Below are 23757 nucleotides of genomic sequence, written 5' to 3' on the forward strand. Positions count from 1 at the left end.
AGAAGTAAAGTTGTGCACATGAGAATGTGGAGTGCCCTTGTGAATTGAATGACTGCATTCTAGAAAATAGTGGTAGGGCTAGTATGACTTTTGGTGTATAAACAGTTGCATTGAGTAATGCTAGGTTGAGGACCTGAGGAGCTTAGTCTGCATAATTTATCAAAGGAGCAATCTCTTAAGTGTGTGTTCGGGAACAGAAGGTTCAAACAGCTCCTTTAGTTTTGGATCCCAGATGCTAAGGTCTAATGGCTGAAATTAAAAAAAAAAAAGGGAATTACAGATTGATGCAAAAAACTACATGAGTATTTTTGAGTTGTAGTAACTAGTTGAACAATATACCAAAGGTTAATTCGATGCTGTTACCTCTCACAATCAAGGTTAATATTTTTCCTAAGAGGAATGTGAGATATGGTCCATAGTCCTGAGTAGTAACTCTAATAAGCAATGGTGCTAGCAGGATGGCTACGAAAACTCAGGCATAAGGAGCGTATACTGGGGACATGACATACTCTCAAATGTCTGTCTGCCATAATTAGGAGTCACTGAAATAGTCTAAGCTGCTCGCTTGAGTTTGTCATCCATCTCACTTGGCCAGAATAAAAGCCATATTGATGCAAACCTGATGCTAATATCACAAAACAGGTATGTCAGAGTATGCACAAGCTTAATTGAGTAGTACAGCATGTGCCAGATAATTCAATAAAACAGTAAACTTAACTTGTCTGACCATGTGCTCGACTGTTAATTTCTTTCCTTTTGTGGCTTTTCTTTTCTTCTTTTCTATGAACTCTACTGAAATTCTTTTGCTAGATAGTCTTATCTTAATGTAATCATTAAGAGGATATTAAAGAGATAGTGAACTAAACCCAGAAAAGACTGGAAGCAAGGGACAGGTAGTCAATGTGAAAAGGGAAGAAAAATTAATAGTTTTCATTTTCCTTTTAATTGTCATTTTAGATTATAAAGCCTTTATGGCAGCACCTGTAAACAATTTTGTGTTTGTATAGTGTGTTAGAAGGCAAATTGTACTTTATTTCCTAGAAGTGTTTGCCAGTGTTCCATTTTCAGCCTCAGGAGCACTACGGGGAATCCCACGTTGCGCATCATGAATGCTTTACATCCTTATCTTTTTGAAAAAATTATATTGACAATTAAGTTCCTAACTTTCTCTACAAGGAACTTGCTTAATAGTTAGTGTTGTCTATCTTGGCAACACTTCAGCTGAGCTTTTTCTTTGTCAGACATCCTTAAAAACCTGTTTCCCTCCTCCAGCAGAACTAGAGAATCTGTTAAAACTGTTTTGTCAAATGTTCTTGGATACAAATTCTGCTGCTGTGCCATTGATAGTAAGAATGAAATTGAAGACCCTTTTCAAATGCCAAGAAAATAATATGTTACAATGTATGGGGGTTTTTTTTAGGAATGTTTGCTCTAGGTACAGACTTAAAATTTGATTTTCCTCCTAAAGTTATAAAATTAAGGACTGGATTGATTCTAGCTTGTTGTTTGGTGTGTGTGGTTTTTTTTTTTTCATTTAAAGGATGAGTACAAATTATTTCACTCTTGATTTCCTTGAACTGTGTTAAATTGGACATTGAGAGGCAGCTGCAAAAGTTAACTGAAAAAATTCAGTGGGTATACATTTATGTCACTGCCAACCCCATTGCAGCAGTACAACTGCTTTTTAGCTCTGTGGCAAAATGTCCTGGAGACCGTTGCCTGTATATACACAAAAATGTCTGTGCCATGCTGTCAGAGAGGTTGCCACTGCTTCTTGTGTCTGCAGTAGAAGTTTGTCAAACATTCTAGAGAACAGGTACGAAAAATGAGTTGGCAAAACTCTTAGTGTCTTCCAGAAGTGTGAAAAGCTTGAAATGCTAGCAACATATACGCAAAAACTCATGGTAGGAATTTAAATAAAGGAGAGAATTTATGGTTGACGAAGATGGTCTGTCTTCAAATATTAACTGCTGAAGGCCTTCTAAGCATAAAAAAAAAATGTTCTCTACTAACATTCTTTTCTGAATGAAAACTGGAGGGTTTTTTTTTTTGGGAAAATGTCTGCAGCATCCTATAAGTCTGTTTTAGATGTTAAATGTAACTTCTCAGCTATCTTGCAGAAGATCTGTGTTCTGCCTTTTCATGGGTTCTTCTTTGGTTTGTCCTTATCAATCAATACTTCTTTCTGCTTTTTTCTTCAAAATGTAGTAATTACTAATGATTACTTTAGTGTTAGCAGCTGATGGCTTAGTTACTACCCAATTCAGGACTCTTGAAAGCTTATCCCCACTGGGTGCTGATGTGCTCTTAGAGGCATCCTGATTAAGATGATTGTCCCCATCAGCGAGGGATTTCTTAAATCATTGAAAGATCTTGAAATATGTCACTTTTTTTTCGTAAATGTATAGAAAGATTGAAGAGAGGATAACAATAGAAGAGTTTAAATAAACACAGAGAAGAAATTTGCTAAATTAGGTCTTACCCTTATAAAATTTCTCCTTCAGGCAACGTTTAAAGTATCTTTGTGGCTATTAAATTAGTCGTAAAGATAGGTTTGACATTTTGCAAAAGATCTTTGAACCTATTTGGTAGTGGCCTGGGCTGCTGCTGTTTTAATTTCAGCTAAGGCAATGATACTTTTTCTTGTTTCTACTTTTATCCTTAAGCTGGAAGAGGGAGAAGAAAGCTTTCTCCTGTGCTTTTAAGGCTTCTTTGGCATTGTTATTTTCAGAAAATTTGGACTCTGGACACTTGAGGGCCCTGGCTATTGGCACATATAAATCAGATGCGTGAGGTGTGAAAATAATAGCAAACTTTCCTTAGCCAGTTGTGATCTAGAGTATTTTTTCTCTTTGCAGCTTTTTTTTTTAGATAGAATAAAGTATAATGTGAATATGTTACTCGGGGTTGCAAATAGCTACTTCTAGCATTTATCTCAGCAAACATTAAGGTGTTGGGAGATCTTTTGCCTGGCCTTAAGTAGCTTAATTATAAAAGGTCTCTGTTCTTTTCAGACTTCCTTTCCTAAGGCTATGTGTGAGAATTTATGTTTAATTTTTTTAAACTTTAGTTATTACTAGTTGTATGGATGAATTACGACAGCTTGTGTGAAATGAACTGCTGTGTGAAAGATACAAGCTGAAGCTGTAATTAATGTGAATCAAAACAGATCTGCCTGTTGGAACTCTGCTATGCTGTTCAGACTTGTTTTATACATAAATCAAATCTTGCTCATGATCTAGAGTTCACTCTTACCCAGGTGAAAGTTGTTTTCATTATTTTGGTGGAGGTGAACTGTGGAAGCTGAGAAGGATCAGAGCAAGACCTGCAACTGGCATGCATTCCTTGTTACTGTTATTTGTGGCTTTTAATTCCTGAACAGTCACAACTCTTACTAAATAACAGAAAACATATGCTACAGATGAAAATGCGGTGCTTTTTTTTTTTTATAAACCATAAAGAACAATTGGGCATTCCAGAACCTTCTCTTTTCTGGAACATGGAACAGCTGTACAATTTTGTAAAAAGACTGCCAGTGTTGACCCTTGTATCTTGATTAGATAAGGGAAGAGGAAATTACAGGGATGTTAGTATCTTATGCGAGCATTCGAGTATCTTTCCACAATTGGGATTTTTATTCACCTTCTGTAGTGGCTCTGAGTAAAACAGATACTTCAGGCATGAATCCTTGTAGTCGTTTTGACTTCATTCACCTAACTTAATTCTATCTATAGGCAAGCCACAGACTTCCTTTGTTTTATATTAGCAGAAAATGTTAATGTGTTCCCACTGCTGTCTAGAAGTCTATTTTACACAGTTTTTGAAACTGAATACAATACTGTCCATCTCTTGCAAATCTTTTCATTCAGATAGCTACAAAGAACCAAGCACATGCAGGCAAAGAAGTAACCCTGGGTGTGGCAATGCATCTTGTGTTTGCTTTTCATTATGCTAAAAGGAAGGTGTTTTCCTTTTATGGATGAGATGTATTTAAAAAAAACCCGAACAACCACAAACTGCCCCTTTATACTATTTTCTTGTAAATGAAATAGGCTGGGTATTTTTAAATTGCAAAGACTAAGCAAAATTGGGGAACTATATTTTTACAGAGACATTACCTATTAAAAGACAATATTTTTTTTGGTGTTGAAAAGTTTTCCTTGATTTTTCTATGTGTTAATCAACTCTGCAGAGGGCGTCACAAGAGCTGAGTTGCATTTACTTCTGAAAATTTTTGAAAAATAATTGTATAGAAATGGAGAAGTGGAGAAATGACATAGCAACTAGAGAGTGGAGAATACCTTCTGGGAAAGGAAGGAAATAATGAAAGAACAATAACCCAAGTAAACAAATGGAGCTATAGGAATGTTGTGGGTGGTGGGTTTTATTTTTATATTAGAGTTTTGTTTATTTGTATTCTTCACCCTTTTTTGCTCATGGACTGAAATTCTAAGTGTGGTGGGTTCTTTTCTTTTTTTTTTTCTTTGCTATGTCAGTCAAACAGACTTGAGAGTATCTTGAGATAGTGTAGAGAGACTATGATGGTGGTTCACAGGTGGCTGCTTGGTGCAAGGACAGAATTGTACTTTCCACCATGCTCCTGTTGAGAGTCTTGCTTCTGTGGTGACTGTAGGCTTTATATCGCTTTCCTGTTTTTTGGGAAGCTGATAAGGAACAGCAGTAAAATGCAGGAACTGAGTTAGATGGGCAACTGAAAAGTAAGCCCTGATTTGCCAGGAAAGAGTTTTCTCAGTAGTATTGGTGGAGACTACAAAGCTCTGTTTGGACTAGGTTTGTTTTTACTGTATTGTCTTTACTACTGAAAGTATAAAAAGAATAGGCTATTTCTTTAATGCGTTTACCAGTGCCTGGTAGCTTTAAATTCTTGTATTTATTTTTAAGATTAATGCATGTGCTTACATCTTTTTCTGTTTTTTTCCCCCCCCCCAGAATTTAAACAAGCAAGCCTATGATTTGGCAAAAGCTTTACTAAAGAGGACAGCGCAAGCAATTGAACCGTACATTACTAATGTAAGTGAAGACTGCAGACAAATATGGAAATCAATACAATCTTTAACTGAGCTGTATTATAAAAGGAATGAATTGCATATAGTCAAATAGGGCTGTAAAATAAATTCTTACAAACTTTCAATCGTTCTTTGAGAGAATTGTTATATTAATGAAGCACTGCGTAACCTGTCCCTTTTGAGTCTAATTCTTTACAATATAGAAACAACTAAGCCCATAACAATTTTGATTTCTGAAATGCAACGGATAGTTTACTTTCTGCTGTCTTGGAAGACCTTGCACTTTAATCTTTAATGTGACTGGAAGACCAAATGTACTTATGTATTGTTCTGATAAAAATATATAAACACATTGTTCCTGTGGCAAAATTCTTTTTCTAGTGAGGAGATGAGAATATTTAGAAGCTAGGATAAGTTAAGATAGAGCAGAATTTTAATGCCGTTGTCACATGAAAAGAAGAGGAAACAGAATCTAAGAATAGGTAGTAAGGAAGAAACCCAGCGAGTGGATTGAGGGTTGTAGCCAAATTGAGTGTAGACATCATAGACATTGCAAAAGAAGAAGGATGAGAGGAAATAAAGAACAGACAGGACTATGCTCTAAATTAAGCTGCACAATAGAAAAAAACCCTACACTTTTTTAAAAAGTAATTAAGGACTTAGCAGGTCTCGTGGCAGCTGTCCAAAACCTCAAGAGCTTGAAAACAATAGAAAATTTTCAGTATTTTTTGTTGCTTTCAGACTTGTAACACTTCTGGTACGTGGAAAGTGGGTAACTTCTAAGATCTTTTAAAAAAAAAAATAAATCTTCAGTGAAAACTCTTACTCCAAATCTGTTAGTCAAACCTTGCATTTGTGAAGGTATTGCTACATGGGAATGTGTTTTAAATGTTCATCTGTAAGGGGTTAGATTACAAACTGCGTGACGTTTTGTGGGTTTTAAGGAAGTCTGTACAATAAGAATCTTCCTCTTATGGAAAATATGTACATGTAGTCTTCTGTTCTTGGTTTCCCACAAGTGGGTAAAATTATGCTGTCTGGTTTCTTTGTTTTGAAAGTTACTTTCTTTCTTAAAATATATTAAAGACACAGTAGGAGTTAGTTGCCTAACCAGGAATGTATACATTCTAGACAACTCTGTATCCAGAAAAGGAAAACTTTTCTGCATGATGGTATGGGGTCTTTAACTTCCAATGAAATGCGCTTATCTCGTATTTTCTAGTCATTATTACAGAAACTATTGACTTTTTCTATTGCTTCACTGGTTGTGGTTCACTTTGTAACCTTAAAAAGTAGCATTTTTCATGTTTTTAATTTCTTTACTGATATGATTAAACTTGTTGGGTACAGAGTCGTGATGTTCATCTGTCCCAAGTTTGGGAATAGTAAACTGAAGTGCCAGTTAAGTGTATTATGTTGCATTAGTGGCTGATGGAAATAGTATTAATTTGTTTAGCCACACTTATGTGGTGTTTTAATGCAAAGAGAAAAATAATTTTCCAAATTATGTCCTCCCCCTTACAAGTAGGGGATGGTATACTCCTATTTAGTTACTTCTTACCCGTCTATTATGAGAGGATATAGTTGAAAGTAGTGTGGAATTAAAATTTGATATTAGAAAATATTTTTTTTAATGAGAAGTATGAAGTTTCTCTCAAACCTGTCAAGTTTACCAAGAAAGAATAATTGCTTTACAACTGCATTATGCTGCTTTTAAATATGAATTCTGAACAGTCAGTTATTAATTTCTATGCCTTACTTACAAATCCTCAATGTGCCAACTGTGTGGTGTAGTAATTAGCCGGTTGTTTCAGTCTTGTTTTGACTAAATATTAGAATGCTTTTAAAGTCATTGTTCTCAATAGTGAAATAACTCTAAATATAGTCACATCATAAAAAGAGCCGATGCACTGGAACTTCTCTAAAGTTGTGTTTTTTAAATTATTTTATAGGCTTGCTGTGGTAAGCTAAATGTCACTTTTTATGTGTCTTTCGTTATGTGTAATATTGAATACAGAACAATGATATTTTAAGATTTCTACTACAGAATCCTGATCTATGTGTGCCCCCTACTCCCCCTCCCCCCTTTTTTGTTTTTAATAGCGGTGAAATAAATGTTGTAAGATTAAAAGGTAGATTTAGTGGTAGACAATCATAGGATGTAGAAGAGTGTGTATACATACTGTTGTTATTGATGTATACTCTGTGTTTTATTTTCCAGTTTTTCAACCAGGTCCTCATGCTTGGTAAAACATCAATTAGTGACCTGTCAGAGCACGTGTTTGACTTGATTCTGGAGTTATACAATATTGACAGTCACCTCTTGCTTTCTGTTCTACCACAGCTTGAATTCAAACTTAAGGTAAACACTTCTTACATTTTCTATGTATTTGAAATGTGTGTGCTTTGACTATTAATGTGATTCTGTTTTTTTTTTTTTAAATGACAAGTTCATCAAATTACTTGGCATATAAAACTAATACTTTGTCCTGGTTTGTAAAGCATATAAACTCTCCATAGTTTAAAGAAAAACTCATAAAAGCCCTCAAAAAGAGTACTTTAACTTCATGTGCGTGTATGTTTGAATTTTGGCTGGGGTTTGTTGTTTTTCTTTTTTGGCTTGTATCTTTCAAGCAGTAATGTAATTTTTTTTTTTTTTTGACCTGAGAATCTGACCTGTTTTGTTCCTTGGTTTACTGTAGTATTTATTGTTAAGGGCTTTAATGTGTTGAAAGTACTTGTGCTGCTAGCTGTGCAGAGAAACTATATCTGTTCAGAGTAGTGAATTTTGGCAGGGAAAAGTTGGGCTCCCTGTTAATGGAAACAGATGTACTGACAATTTTGTCCAAATAAGTGCTGTGTGAAAGGTGGAGATGGAGCATTGGACTCCATGAATATGTCGTGTCGTCATTGCTACAATGACTCTTATGATTTTTCAGGTTTATTTCTTATGTCTGAAGGATAGCTGGTGCTAGCTATCTATTTTAATAGTTATTTTTCTTTTTGACTTTTAACCATTTCAGAGTGTTTCTATCACTTGGAGAAAGTCAGTATAACAGCTGGTACTCCCTTTATTCTGCACTACTTTTATTCTATTTGTCATTCAGCAGGGTTTCTGTGAAAGTGGGGAATTTGGTTAGCTTTATGTTACTAAGTTTGAAAGTGATTTGTTACTAAACTTGCGGGCTAATGTGCAGTGGGCAACTTTTAACCTTGCATGTATTTTTATTATCGAGGACGAATTTTAGGTTTGTAGAACCTTTGGCCTGTTCTCATTGCAGTATTTATTATCATAGTGGTTTGTTCATGCCTATTATTTTTTCACTAATGATGCTAGGAAGGCACACTACTCTTGCTGGATGAGTTGTCTTTTAATAGTTACATCTTTCCATTCACATTTCTGAAAGTAGGGTTCAATTTACTGTTTCCTGTCTGTGTCTTGAAAGTAGACTTTTTTTCAGCCTTTAATTCCTGTTCTTACAGATGGCAAACAATTATCATTCTCATTCCAATAAAAACAGTACTTTTGGAGCTGAAGCTGTTATTAAAGAGATTTAATCTTAACTGCTGCCACATCCTTTTTTTTTTTTTCATAGCCATAATTGTAGTAACCTTTCCAGTTTTAGGTCCATGTAAAACTGCAGGTTCTTGAATTGTCTTCCTGCTCCTTCATTGACTCTTATATTTCCCTATTACAATACAAACTTCTTTTGCATCCTGTTTTATCATTGGAATCAGCAAGTTTAGTTGCCCAACACTGTCAACCTTTTCTCCCTCCCTAGCCGCAGAACTTCTGGTCTCACCCCTCAACTGAGTGATTTCAGCCCTAATCATTTCCATGTTCTCTTTGTACCTCTTGATTTACAACACTCTTTTTTCATGTTTGTATTTCTGTTCTTTGTTTAGTATACTATTTATATGTTGAATGTGTATTTTGTTGCTTTTCGTCTCCTTGATCCTTACTGTAGCATTCTCCATGTGACCTAAACCATTGAGGGTAAGGTGTTTCTTCTTTGACATGTGTAAGATCCAGTTTAGCTATGTTTCCAATAGACACGTAGGTCTTGATAGTTACATTCTTACGGCTCCTATTCCTTGATGTCTTGTTGAACTCGGTTCGGTTTGTGGCCATTCTGAGAGCACGGTGCAGCTTGGTTGAATCATCTTGTTGCTTCAGGTGTGTGTGTTTGATGCCTGAAGTTATAAGGACAAATAATACATGCATGTTTTGTCCTATTGAGCAGGTTAATCCTGGTTTAAATCCTGAGATGCTGGAAAAGCTTTCCCAGGGAAGTTGTGGATGCCCCATCATTGGAGGTGTTCAAGGTCAGGTTGGATGGGGCTTTGAGCAACCTGGTCTAGTGGAAGGTGTCCCTGCCCATGGCATTGGGGTTGGACTAGATGATCTTTAAAGGATCCTTTCCAATCCAAACCATTCCATGATTCAAAATGAGTTGAGAGGTCTGTAAGACCTTTCTGTGGTTAAAAGGGTATTTTGAAGATGAATGTTCTGAAATATTCATGAAATACGGTCAGCCTTTGGTTTTTCTGAGATCAACACCAGTTCATTCTTTATGCAGACCTGCCAGTGATGATTAAATACTTTCCACTCCAACAATAGCTGTGGCTTTATTCTATAGAGCAGCAGCTAGTGTCGAGCATTTTTAATTCATGTCCAGGTAAATAGCAGTGTGCTGAGAAGAGAGTGTGATTTCAATGAAATTCAGAGTACTTACGGTAGAGGGCAGCTAATGTTTTGCTGCTTTGAATGAAAAGAAGCTGGACAGCAGTATCCCAGTTAGCTTTACGAAGCCCTGGGTCAGGGTGGGTGGTAAAGGAGAAAAAACATGCTTGTCAGTCCATATTGAAATATGGGAGAGGGGAGATGTCTTTTAGAATAAAGGTCAATATGGTTAATGACACAATAACCACGAACTTCAGTGAGTTCTGCATATTATTCAGAACTTGCCTAGATGGCTTTGCCTTTTCTGGATTACATAGTATTGTGTTTTTATTCACACCCATAGTTTGAGCCTTGCTCTTTGAGCTCACTCGCTGTGGAGACTCTACTAGGTATTTAAGTAGAAGTTTGTGGAGTATATTTAGGTCAAACACATAGTTTCACAGGGATGTCCAGTTTTTGTTCTATGAGATTGTCTGATACAGCCCTTGAATATAGAGGTGTGATAATAGAAGTCAAATGCTAGGGGCAAATACTCAAATAATGCTTGTGGGGTAGAGGGACGGTTACTGTATTCCAGGATCTCATATAGCTGCTTTGCTGCTGAAGAGGTTTGCATTGCTCTTAAAGCAGATGATGTTGAAGGAAAGCTGTGGCTACCTCAGCTGTTGAGTTGTCAATTTTGAGGAGTGAAGATGTGTCAGAATGATCTCATCTTGTATGCATTGAACACATGGAAGTGGACATATGATCTGTGCTTTTCAAAGATAAATTGGGTAATTGCTCTTTGTGTTTTTGAAAACATGCGTTTTCTTTATAATTGGCTTCAAAAGCAGTGATTAAAGAAAAAAATTTGGCCAGATGGAGTAGACTCATGTTGATCTTCTGAGCAAGACATCAAGTGTTCTGGCTGACTTTAAAGGTGATGCTTTAAAAAATATTTTCAGGTGCAAACTTGGCAAGTTCTGTATGAATTTGAACAGAACGCGGTATTCTTGATAATTTCAATCAAATTTAATTTACAAGAAATAAGAAAATGCTTTAAGAAATTGATTTATGTTTTGCCGTAGCTTGAGCCATTTTTATCCAAGAGCTATTCTTTTTAATTTCTTGTCTAAATTGTCCTGTCTAAAAATTGTCTTAAATTCTTGTCTCAAAAGTCTTTTTGCCAGTAGAGAATGGTAAATGGTTACTTTCATACAGATGTTAAACAACTTTTCAATTTTTTTTGCTGGCCCTATCATGTAAAGCCTGCAGAACAATGAAGGTGATCTTAATAGGGCACAAGACTTTAAAATAAATTGGGAAATAAGAATTAGGCCTCCGTATATAAAAAAAAAAAAAAAAAAAAAAGACTGATGTGACATGGGACTTAAAAAGGCAAATTGTATAGAACTTGATTACTTTCAACCTGAAAGAAATTTCTTTACTTTTTTGGATGTCATTTGGCAGCGAAGTGGGAAATTATTAGCCAAAGAAAAGAAGACAGGGATTCCTGGAAGAATGATACTATGGTTATACATTTTGAAGAATCATCCTTGAGAAACTCTATCTGTATGTTCTAATGGTATACATATTTTGCTTCCTGCTATTGAGCACTTAAGAGAAATACAGTTTAGTTCATTCTTCCTTCCTTTTTATTTGAGATGCACCAAGGACACAGGTGTTGTGGTCCTGGAGCCATGTGATGACTGACGAATCTTGTTTAGTGAATGGGATGAGTCAATTTACACTGAGGGAAGCCTTTCCAGCTATGCTTCCTCTACCCAAAGCAAAATCCTCATCCACATCAATTAATTTGTAATAACATTGCTGAGACCGAGATGTACACTGCCACCATGATGTGGCGGTGGAGCAACTTGAAATACTGAGCTGAATATAAAAAGATACTGATGCTGATGGAGAAATATTTCTGTGCTGCCTGCCTCTCTGGTTCTGTGCACGCATTCCTCCTATGGCTCCTCCATTTTCTTGTTTGGCACTGCGGGGAGTTTTTCAATATACTTTACCCAAGGAGAGTAGGTGCTAGAGACTGCAAAGACTGAAGTGTCACACCAGCAACTTTATTTTTACCTTAATATCAATTGTTTCTGGAGCTTAGAGAGCTGATGCTACCACCACAAAGCATTAACAGCTAGTAATATCTTTGGATGCGAGTGGATAGAGTCGTTCTGTAAGCCTTCTGGTGACAGATCACCTTTAGATAACCCGTTGTCTTTTGGACAAGGGAGGAAAGTGGAATGAATTGTCTAGACACGTAGGTGGCTTTACAGGCATTTTAAGAGCATGCTGCAGAACTGGTACACGTTTCTCTTGGAGAATGTGGAAGTGTGGTGCTGTTTGCGGACATGCTGTGCTATTGGGTCTTCTGGACTCTCTTGAGCCTGGCTTATCTAAGTTGATGGTCTCTGTCTTGTGTGACAGACATAACAACCATTATCAGGTACCAGTGGAGATTATCTGCATGCCATTTTGGTGCTGTCCTCTTGATCTGCATGAGAGGGAGCTTAAAAGTATGGTATGGAGTAAATGGCACACTTCAGTTCCAGTTAGTACTTGGAAAACAAGGTCTGGTAATTAACTGGGTCAAGTTGCTGAACAAATTCTTTCTAAAGATTCATAGAATACAGTACATAGAATGATAGTTTTTTCCAGTATGGCCACTATAACACTGTCTTGGAATATGTGCTTCAGTAATGCTGGTGGACATAGCCCTTCTTGCTTAAGAAGGGCTATTTGCTGTCTTTTTTGAGGATTGTGTGGATAAGGTGATGGACAACTCAGCAATCATTTAAAACTTACACAATGTTGCAGAAACTGTATCTCAGTCCTGCTTTGTTGGGAGCTGTTGAAACTTTAACAGTGTCCCATATCTGTGCCTGCATTCTTCCTATGGCTCCTCCATTTTCTTGTCTTGTTGTCAACAGTTCATATGCCCAATGTCTCCAACTACTGACCATCTAAACTAGTAATCTACAAAGAACTGTAACTTTGTTTAGTGGAACATCATGTCTAGCATTCTTCCATGAATACGCTTGGCTTGGTGAATCTGTATTCTGCTTGGGCTTACAAGAACTACTAAATTCTGTCTGATGACGGACTGAAATCTGTGAAGTCTGGGCATTTCTCTGATATCCTGTTTCTCTAAACTGATTCTTCCTGGTATCGGCAGCTTTTCCACGAGTTGCATATTCTGTACATGAACCAGAATTTCCATGTAGTATCTTGGTGGTGGCTTTCTCCCACAGCCAGGTGAGCTTCACTGAGTAATGTCCACTGCCTTCCAATTGATTGGGCTGCCTTGTTCTCAGCATCTGTGGCTGATAGGAGTTTTAAGGTGTGAACAAACATCTGTGTCTCTGTGACTCAGGGATCCAAATCTCTTGCTCTCCATCTCCCTGAATTTCTTTTGCACTCTTTGTGGCAGGATACCTCTTGATTTATCTTCATGGGATCAGGATCTTATGGAAGTTCTAGACTATCTCTTTGAGTGTGGGGAAAAATCCAAGGGCTTTCCTGTCAGTGACCAAAGAAATTTTCGGCCATGTATGGAGGGGTTATGAAACTGTTAGTATGGAATATGTGAGACCACTTAGGTGCCTTGGTAACACTGTTGTGCATATTTGCTATTTTGTCTCTAAACAATGTGGCCACCTAGTGTTCAAGCACCTTGCCTTTTTGGTACAACCAGTGACCGTAAAGTTTGGTCATGATCATAGAATCATAGATTTGCCTAGGTTGGAAGGGACCCTTCAGATCATATAGTCCAACCATCAACCTAACTCTGACAAAACCTGTCACTAAACCATATCTCTAAGCACTATGTCTACCTGTCTTTTAAATACCTCCAGGGATGGTGCCTCAACCACTTCCCTGGGCAGCCTGTTCCAATGCTTAATAATAATAATGCTTTCAGCGTACAAGCTTTTCCTAATATCCAATCTAAACCTCTTCTGCACAACTTGAGGCCATTTCCTCTTGTCCTATCACCTGTTACTTGGGAGAAGAGACCAACCCCCACCTCTCTACAACCTTCTTTCAGGTAGTTGTAGAGAGTGATAAGGTCTCCCCTCAGCCTCCTTTTCTCCAGGCTAAACATCCCCAGCTCCCTCAGCCGCTCCTCATAAGACTTGTTCTCCAGACCCCTCACCAGCTTCGTTGCCCTTCTCTGGACCCGCTCCAGCACCACAATGTCTTTTTTTTTTTTGTAGCGAGGGGCCTAAAACTGGACACGGTACTCAAGGTGGGGCCTCACCAGTGCCGAGTACAGGGGGACGATCACTTCCCTAGTCCTGCTCACCTCACTGTTCCTGATACAGGCTAGGATGCTGTTGGCCTTCTTGGCCACCTGGGCACACTGCTGGCTCATACTCAGTTGGCTGTCAGCTACCACCCCCAGGTCCTTTTCTGCCAGGCAGCTCTCCAGCCGCTCCTCCCCAAGCCTGTAGCGCTGCATGGGGTTGTTGTGACCCAGGTGCAGGACCCGGCACTTGGCCTTGTTGAACGTCATACTGTTGGTCTCAGCCCATCAATCCAGCCTGTCCAGGTAACTTTAACTTCTGTGAGCATTGTACATGGTGTTGACTTGGGTGAAGAGTGGAAGATTGCTGTCAGTAACTGGTGTTCTCTGAAATGTGCAGCTTTTGTGTGCTTTACTCCCTCACTTGCCTTTTCTGTCCTGTGTATCCCAAGAATCTTATATCTGAAGAAAATTGGAATGCAGTCAATTGTGTGTCATTCTGTGTCACATACCAAACAAAAGTGGACAAACTAGTTATCCTTTTGCGTCTGGCTGGGATGGAGTTAATTTCCCTCGTAGCAGCCATCAGCACACTACTGTTTGGGCTGTTGTTGGACAGTGCTTGCACAGGTAAAGGCTTTCTCCCCCCACAACGAGTGGGGGCTGGGACAGGGCAGGAGGTTGAGAAGGGGACAGGTGCTCAGTAGTAAAAGCTCAGGGCAAGGAAGAGAAAGCTGGGGGGCTGGGGGGGGCGGGAATGTTTATGCTTATGGCGTTTGTCTTCCCAAGCAACCACTCTGCATGCTGAGACCCTGTTTTCCAGGAACTCGGGGGACCTTTGCCTGCCAATGGAAAGTAGTGATGAATTCCTCTTTTTGCTTTACTTGTGTACACAGCTTTTTCTTTACCTATTAAACTGTCGTTATCTTGATCAGTGAGTCTTTTCAGCTCCTTCTGTTTTTTCCCCTTCCCCTCTCTGTACAGGAGAGGAGAGTGAATGAGAGGCTGTGTGGGTGTTTGGCTTTTGGCCAGGGTCAACCCACCACACCTTTATAGATTTTTTTGTAAAGAAAAAGCTCTTATGTTCTCATGTGGCAGAAAAGGAGTATTGTTAAACTCTAACACTCCGAGAGCTGTGTCAAATCATGGTTGCTTCTTATTGGTAATTATTTTTTTACCTTGTTTTGGAAAGGAGTCTGGGGGATTAGCAGGAGAATGCGCACTGAAATTCATTTAACTTAACCTCTCCTGTGAGGGTCAGTCACTTGTGCCTGAACTTGGCATTATAAGGTGGTGTGTTTAGAGATCTAGCATTGGCAGAGAAGCATTATTGGTGCAGGAGAGAACAGAGGTAGAATGTATTGTTGTATAGGCCAACTGGTAAAGGAAACTGATATTGCTTCTTTTGAATTTGATATTTGAATTTTATAAATTTGTATTACTGAAAGTGAATACCATTTTAATGTTTAGGAAAATGAAAAGCTCATGAATAGAGTGTTTAGGAAATGACCATAATGGGTTTTAGGTTTTTATTTTACTAAACCAATATGATGTAATGAATAAAATCAATAAAACCTTGACCTTTTGTTATTGTAGAGCTGCCTTTCTTCCTGGATATGGCAAGTTTCAAGTCATGCGTACAATTGTACTCCCAATTCCCCCCAGATCCCCAGTGCTGCTTATTCTTTTGGACTTGGTAGCAATAACAGTCTGACCAATGTCAGCTGTTGTTAGTGACATCTAGGCAGAAAAGCAGCTGCCTGTGTGTTGGGAGCACATACGGGGAACTGAAAATGTAAGTGTTCAATGTCAATTGTTATTGACAGATCATTGTGGAACACTATTAAGCATAAAGAGTGCTGGATCATCCGTAAGAAGAGAAATGAAGAATGTGACTCTTCAAGTACACAATGTCTCACGGAATGGAGAAGATTAATATTTTTTCAGAGTTTATGATAACTCATTTCTTTTTCCTCAGAAAAAGAAGTAGAGATTAAAGTAGAATAAAGGAAAGAGATTGTAGCAGTGATGCATTCATTTAATAAGTAGTACAGGTTTATTTTTATTACCTTTAGGAGCTTATGTAAGAAAGTTTCAAGGAAACCAACATCTGTGCACAAATTTAGAAAGTACCAAATACTCTTGGTCCATAGTCACGTATATTCATTGTTTCTACAAAAGGGACTAAATATGATTGGGTTGTCTTATAATTGGATTAGTGGCTAATACAGTGAAAGCTTCTTCTATGGCTAATTCATTAAGGACACTTTAGTTCTTTTTTTTAATGTCTCTCTTTTTTCTATATTTCTGGCTGGGTAATTAAGTAGTTCAATGTTTAGTGTCCTCCCTACCCTCTGGGGTGTCTTGCTCTGGATCTGTGTCGTTTACCTAGAGAAATGCAGAGATGCTTAATATTTTTAATATTTTACTGGTTTAAATGGGACTGGATGGGATTTGACTAATGGAGGCTGGACTAAATAGGCTACAAAAAAATTCTTAACCATGAAGGCACAGAATAAGAATTTATAATGTAATGGACACTTACAAGTTGAAACTCAACAAGAAAAAAACATAATTATTGCAGATTAAGAGGGGGAGGTTGTAGATGGCTTTCAGTAATGTCAATCTGAAATTTAATTGCAAAAATTAGTCAAATGCAGACAAATGTATTAATGGATTTACTATTAATGTTGCTAATACTTAATACTAAAGTATTCAGAAGAATTGTAGTCTCTTGTAATGTAGTAATATATTAGTGTTAGATTTCTTCATCTTTAACTTTTCTTGCTCTGTTACTTTAAGGATTTTACAAATGCTTTTACTGTTTTTAGGGAGCTGAATTAAAAGGACATACTTGTAAACTTTTCAGACCATTTATGGCATTGAGTCAGATAGGAGAAATAGTTGGTCTTCAAGACTGTTGTGTAGTATTAGAGAACTTTGACAGCTACATCGTGCTCTTATTTCTTGTTCACATTCAAAAGGTGATGTTGAACTAACAAGAATGTCAAAGATGGTAGAAAAGAACAGTATTTTAAACAGACCTTGTCTCTATTACTAGAAAAAACACTGAAGGAACAAGGGGTGAATAATAACTAGTTAATACGAAGTAACTTCAGCTACTCCCTTTTCAAAAAAGTGTTGCAGCTGGTTTTTCTTCTTTCTTTTTCTTTAATGAGCAAAAGAAAAAAAAATTGGTGAACAGGAAGTAATTGCACAAATGTTAGCACACATTTCCAAAGTATGTATTAAGCTTCAAATGCTGTGTGTTGTATTAAACAAGTGTAATGCCAACGAGTGTCAGTGAAAATACACTGGAGAAGGCCTTGTTTTATCTCTGTTAGTGCTAATTTTAAATATGAAAGAAAAGTATCTGTTGTAATTCGTAACTTTTAAATGTAGGCTTAAATACAGGACCAGATCCCATGCCTCTCAGATCTTGGGTGCTTAATGTGATCTCTAAAAACTTACTTTCAGAAAACTTCTTTATTTTTAACTAAGTTTTTGTAATCAAATACTATTCTAGAGAACTGTAAACCTTTATGTGCAGACAAATGTAGAATGGGTTTTGTGGTGTGCTCGAATTTATGTAAGCTTGTGCAGGCACATACCAGGTTTCCTAACAGGATCAGTAACCTGCGATTGAGGGCTGTGTATGTATCTGTGTATTTTTCACCAGGCTTTGTTTACATTGGTTTTTGTCTTGACATTGTTTTTTGTTTTCACTGCCTTTATTATTTTGTCTTCTCCTAATTATAGTGAAGGTTTTTTGTCTTGAGATATACATTTGTATAGAAGAAAAGCTTATTAATCGGTTTTATGATATATCTAGAGATGTGTAAGTGTATTGATGTAAAAACTGTACAAAACAGTAGTCTGGCTTTTGTTTGTGTTGTGGCTTTTTTTTTTAATTAGAAAAAAAAATGTGTTCATTTTCCAGAGCAATGACAATGAAGAACGCCTGCAGGTTGTAAAACTTCTAGCAAAAATGTTTGGGGCGAAGGATTCAGAGTTGGCATCTCAAAACAAACCACTTTGGCAGTGCTACCTGGGGAGGTATGTGTTGGTTTAGTTCCCTTCCTAGGAGGGGAAAAAACATTCAATGAAGTATAATTCAACTTCTTTTTAAGTGACAGAGCTAAGTGTCTGTTCCCACCTGCTGCTTTATCTCAAATGTGACAGATAATGCTAAAGGTTATTTTACATACATCTTCTGCATCGGTGATTCTCCCTTCATAGTTCAATTTTTTTGCAACCATCTTAATTGCTGTTGTCAAGAAAAAGGCATAGTTTGTTTTAATCTTCACAAATAAAACTATTCAATAATCGATCAATTTTAAAACAGCATCAAATGACATTTGCAGGTGATATTAGAACTGGTTTTGAGGCTTTTATGTACAGTATTTGTATACTGATTTCAATTTTTTTAATGGTTGGAATGCCTTAAAAGAGGTATGTAGTATTTACAATGTTGCAAAGACACTTAATCTTTTGTTTTTGAAATAGTCTGCCAGTTCAAGATAGAAAATACAGCTGGAGCTTGCAGTCAGGAGAAATTAAAGTATGATAAAGTATGGCTAATATAATTTAGCATTCAGTTGTATCAAAACCAGAGTCCTCAAAGAAATGCTACTTTTAAAAGTACAGGACACTTAATTGAGGGAAGGCCTTTAGCTTGAAAGTATATAACTATTTAAACATTGCATGTCATCAAAAAATACCAGATCTAATTGGGCCCACAGGAAAATGCTTCATTGTGTGGTGTTGTGAAGCAATGTGAGTGTGCAATCTGTTGTTCATAATTACTGTTTTCAACTAGTTATGAATTGCATGCATGTACTTACTTTTTTCAGGGATTTTAACTAAGTTGTTATAGCTGCATTACTAAAGGAACCATTCTTAAAATCCCTTGATTTTGAAAACATACCTGGTTTTTACTACAACAGTTATTCCTTAAAACCTCTTTATTTGATAGATAAGCATTTCAACAGCGTTAATGTTCTAAAATTTGATTTTTAATTTGTTTAAAACCAAGCATTTTGAGGACAGCTTGAAAATGCATTTGATTTTTCAAAAGAGTTGTTTGTAGCTTTCATTACATCAATAGTTTTATTATAAAATTACTTATATGAAAATTAAACACAAGAAAATACTAGTTTTCAAGCATCAAACTTAATTCAGTCTTTCGAAAGGAAATCTTACAGAAGTTGAAGTGATCCATCTGTGAAAAAATTTACAGTAGGCTAGATGCCCATTTGTTTGCTGTCTATCATACAGTTTAAAGAGAGGATGAGTATTGCAGTCTTAGAAGACTTTTAGTTGTTGATACATGGAACATTACAGAAAAGATAGTTAAAATATGTCAGACATCTTTCTAATAAATAATTGTTGTCTGCCTCAGAGTTTCTCATGTGTACCAGGAGAGGATATTTCTCTTCGTGTTCAGAACATGAATTAATGAGAACAGGATTTTTTTTCTTAAGCTAAAGACAGACCACTTAATACTGTGAAATCAGAGATGTTTTATGCATGTAACTGAGGATGGGAAGCATAAAAATATTTTCAGAGGTATTTGAGATTGTGTAGAAATAAACTAATTGCTTTAGTAAAAGTGATATTTTTGTTGTTTTTGTAATGCATTTGTCTTGTTTCTAAATAGGTTCAATGATATCCATGTACCTATTCGTCTTGAATGTGTGAAATTTGCAAGTCACTGCCTTATGAACCATCCTGATCTAGCAAAAGACTTAACAGGTACCAGATTTATTATAACATTAAAATACAGTGTTAAGTCTCCTGGAAAAATCAGGAAGGTTAGTTGTAATACTAAGTAATATTGCCAGATGTTGTGGAGGGCGTAACTGAGGTTGGACTTCTAACTTCTAGAGTCCCTGCCTTCAGTGCTGCTTCTCGGGCTGGAGGGATTGTGCATAAAGAATGCCTTAACCAAAGAGATCACTCTGCGTTCCCAACTGCTGTTGAAATTAAGCACCATGGGATCAAGCAAAGGCAGCCTGGCTAACCTAGTGGTCATGGCATTTATTAACTAGGGTGCAGAGTGAACACTTCAGTTCCACAAAACTGAAATGTGTAAATATTATGTAGCCACTGTCTAAAACATGAAAACAGTTGTCCTAACTGTGACCACAGCCATTGGTTCCTGCTCCTTCAGATCAAACACAGCCTGTAACTCAAGGCTTCTGTGGGAAGAAGGCAACTGGCATAAGTGGAAGTGTTTAGTGGTTGTTGCTCCTGTGTTTTTTTTTCCCCTCAAAGTGTATATGGATACTGTATCTCCCCCTGATCCATAAACTCCTACTTGTAATTTTTTGGTGGTAATATCTTTGTCCTTTTGCTCTAAAGAGAGGAATATAAAGAGCTGTTAAGTGCGTGGGATTGCTCTCCTGCTTGCTGATCATTTGTCAAGTTAGACACAAGTACCGGCAGGCTAGAATCATCCCGTAGTTATTGGTATTGTTAAGCCATTTAAAAAAAATAAAATGTTTCTGGACCTTTCCTTAATGGAATGGTAAAGATATTTCCTTTTTGATTATCACAATTGTATTTTCAAGAATTTTTTTTTTTTTTTTTACATTGCAGAAAGACTTTGTGCCCCCTCTAATGGTATCCTCTGGGAAATGTAATTTTGCTCGCCCCTCCTCTCTCTCCCCACAGCGCTTATCGAAGTCAAATTGTTGAAAAAATTCCTCTGACTCACTGGTGTTTGAGACCAGAATTGTTTTGTGCAATGGCATTGTTCTTCATTTGTTTTAGTTTATTATGTGTTCCTGTGGAACAAAACTGGGTTTTTTTTTTTAAAGTCCTGTTTGGATTTCAAATTTCGTAACGTACATAAGTGCAAAGCTTTATTTCTTGATGTCCTCTTTCAACACTTGTGCTGATTACCAGAAATGTTAATGGCCAATATTTCAGATGAGACTTGAAAGGTTTCACTGGTCATTGAACAGTAATAAGAGAACAGTAACCTCTGCTTATTTCATTCAGAGTAAACTTTGAATTGTCAATGTTTCTTAATGTTCTCAGTGTTTCACTGCTGTATGCTGTGTACAGTGATCTTAATAACTTTGGTGTGCGTTTTCCTACCCATTTGTACTTCTAAATTAACGTACGATACATACTTCTAAAAAGATAAATGAACTTTGCAGTTTTATTTGTCAGCTTTCTAAAATGGCAGTAGGTAGCTGACATGCTTGACACTTATAAGCAGAAATCTTAAAATGTTGGTAGTATAAGGTTGTTGATGCTACCAAATAAGTAGCAATGGGCCAAAATAATCTAGAAATATTGTTTTAAGATGAATTAAACTAGGATGTGTCTAAATAAGCATTATAGCTTGGTCAAAGAGCATGCTTTTGAAGTATGTCTCTTGATTTGTCCCTGCTTACAATGCTTACATGGCTCACACTGTGGAGTGTTCCTGGAGCACGTGAACTAGATTCCTTGTGGATAATGCACTCCTGACCACAACTTCTGTAACTAATGTGCTCCAGCAGCCAAAGGGGATGGAGTCTGCAGGAAGAGAGTAGCCTCTAGCCTGAAGTAAGACTTTAAAATGTATATAGTGTGGTTATCAAGTTCTCAGCACTGTCTGTTCTACTCTACAGATCCAATTCTGTTTGGCTGTAATAATTGCTAATGTAGACATAGCTTAACTATTATGAGAAATAATAAAAATGTAACTCTATAACTCTCATTTCCATAATGTGAGGAATATAAATATTTGTTACTCTAAGCAAATGTAAAGTTTTACTGACACTCCAGTTGATCTTAGAGAAAACTATTGGTTTCTTACTGTTGATGCTCAAAACAGTAGAAAATCGTGTTTACTGCTTCTGTCAGTTGAGTACTGTCTAGAGAAAGAAAAGTAGCTGGAGTTGTATACTTACAATGAAGCGCTTATTCTGTTTTTTTCCAGAATATCTTAAAGTAAGGTCACATGATCCTGAAGAAGCCATAAGGCATGATGTTATAGTATCCATAGTTACTGCTGCTAAAAAAGATCTTTTGCTTGTCAATGATCACTTGCTTAATTTTGTCAGAGAACGAACACTGGACAAGCGGGTAAGACTTAATTAGTACTAATAATGGCTATGTCTTGTGTGTCTAGACTGTAATTCAGCTTTTTAAAAAGCAGCACTTCTGAAAAATGCTGAACTTATTTTAAAATGACTAATGAAAATGAACATAATGCAAAAAATTTTGAAGTTGCCGCCGACTGAAATATCACATTTTTCATTGTGCTGTATTTTTATTTAAGATAGTATGATAAAAAAGGCTGAAGCACAACAACGTTGTTCCAGTTGTCTAGCTTTAGTAATTTTTTTAAGTAAAATGAGATCCTTGTAAAACATTCTAACAGTCTTCATAAGAAATTTTGCTATCAGGTTTCAAAATGTATTATAGATTACTGCATATTCTATTGTCATGTTCCACCATCAGAGGTAGCTAGTTTGCCTGCTTTTAATTAGATCATTTGAAGACTGTGAATCAGTGTAGTAGCTTTCAAATTTGAATAGTCTTGAAATTTAGTTTAGCCATGTTTCATTATTTGGTAAAATTTGAGATTTGCTGCTTATGTTAAAGCATAGTAAACAAGGCCGTTGATGGCACCAACTTTTAAAATTAACATTATTACCTTATTTTTTAATTTGATGACATGCTTTCCCCCATTGCACCTGTAATACAATCACAAATATTCAGTATAGATCTGTGAGAAAGGGTGTTAGCTTAAATTTGTAACAATTCTAAACTCAAGATGCATACTTGCGTACTAGTTACTTATGTTGAGTTTAAGCATAAAAGATATGATGCAATATATGCTTTAATGAGAAAGGGTTGCAGTTAGAACTCAATTTAACTTTTTTGGTCAATTAAACTCTTATTTTGGTGTAGAATAGGAAATGCCTACCTCAAAATTCTGCAGTCTTTTGAGTTTTGAACTGCTAAACTGGGTACTATTTCTTTTTCTCAAGTGGAGAGTGAGGAAGGAAGCTATGATGGGACTTGCACAGGTATACAAGAAATATTCATTACAATCAGAAGCAGGAAAAGAAGCTGCGAAACAGATATCATGGATCAAAGATAAACTTCTGCATATATATTATCAAAACAGTATTGATGACAGGTAAGTCAGTCATGAAAGCTAGGCAAGTCTGTGGGTAAGCGTGGTAACTTATTATGCACATTTGTTTTTCCTTTGTACTTAAGTGCTGACAAGAAAGAGGAGACTTGATAGTCCTCTATGTTTTGATTCAGCGTGTAATTTTATACAGCTGCAGCCAAATGTTGTCCTGTGTTGTTTTCTATTTTTTTTTCTTTTTTATGACCAAAAGTGATTATAAAGGGTGAGATAGGTTGGAATATTTCAAAATTTTTAGCTGTACTTCACCACTGCTTCAGTAAAGGAGATTTTTGTTTATATTTCAGGAGCTTGCTATTTTTTATGTTAAAATTCAGTAGGTAAAATTGCTTTAATGATCTTGCTTTAGATTTTCCTGTTGTTCCTGTTATGCTTTAAAGGTAAGTCTAGTACATGTAGTGACAATGGTTAAGGCATCTCACTCTGCAGAAGGTTAGTTTTTCTGTACTATAATAGCCATGAATTAGAGGCTTGTCCTGGATTTGTGGTGAAAGCAGTGCCTCTGTTGTACCAGCTATAGCATTGTATATAGTTGTTCGTATTGAAAAATAGATGGTTGCACACGGGGAACTAGTTTGGGAGTTGGTCCACCTTGACTAATCAAGGCCGTCTTGATGGCTTTAGAAACGAGCTTTTGGCCCTTGCAGCA

At 36.7% G+C, this 23757-nt stretch overlaps 1 protein-coding gene across 4 annotated transcripts in view; it reads left to right on the plus strand.

Moving 5' to 3' along the window:
* Positions 1–23757, plus strand: part of PDS5B (PDS5 cohesin associated factor B) — a 122131-nt gene that overhangs the window by 34029 nt on the left and 64345 nt on the right. For all 4 annotated transcript variants that reach the window (XM_054198837.1, XM_054198865.1, XM_054198856.1 and 1 more), the window contains exons 7-12: positions 4951–5031; positions 7249–7389; positions 17889–18004; positions 19608–19702; positions 21885–22030; positions 22942–23093. In XM_054198837.1, coding sequence (XP_054054812.1) covers positions 4951–5031; positions 7249–7389; positions 17889–18004; positions 19608–19702; positions 21885–22030; positions 22942–23093 — 731 coding nt within the window. The remainder of the gene's footprint in view (positions 1–4950; positions 5032–7248; positions 7390–17888; positions 18005–19607; positions 19703–21884; positions 22031–22941; positions 23094–23757) is intronic.

Source organism: Rissa tridactyla, chromosome 1, assembly GCF_028500815.1.
Source record: "Rissa tridactyla isolate bRisTri1 chromosome 1, bRisTri1.patW.cur.20221130, whole genome shotgun sequence".
Taxonomy (NCBI): Eukaryota; Metazoa; Chordata; class Aves; order Charadriiformes; family Laridae; genus Rissa; species Rissa tridactyla.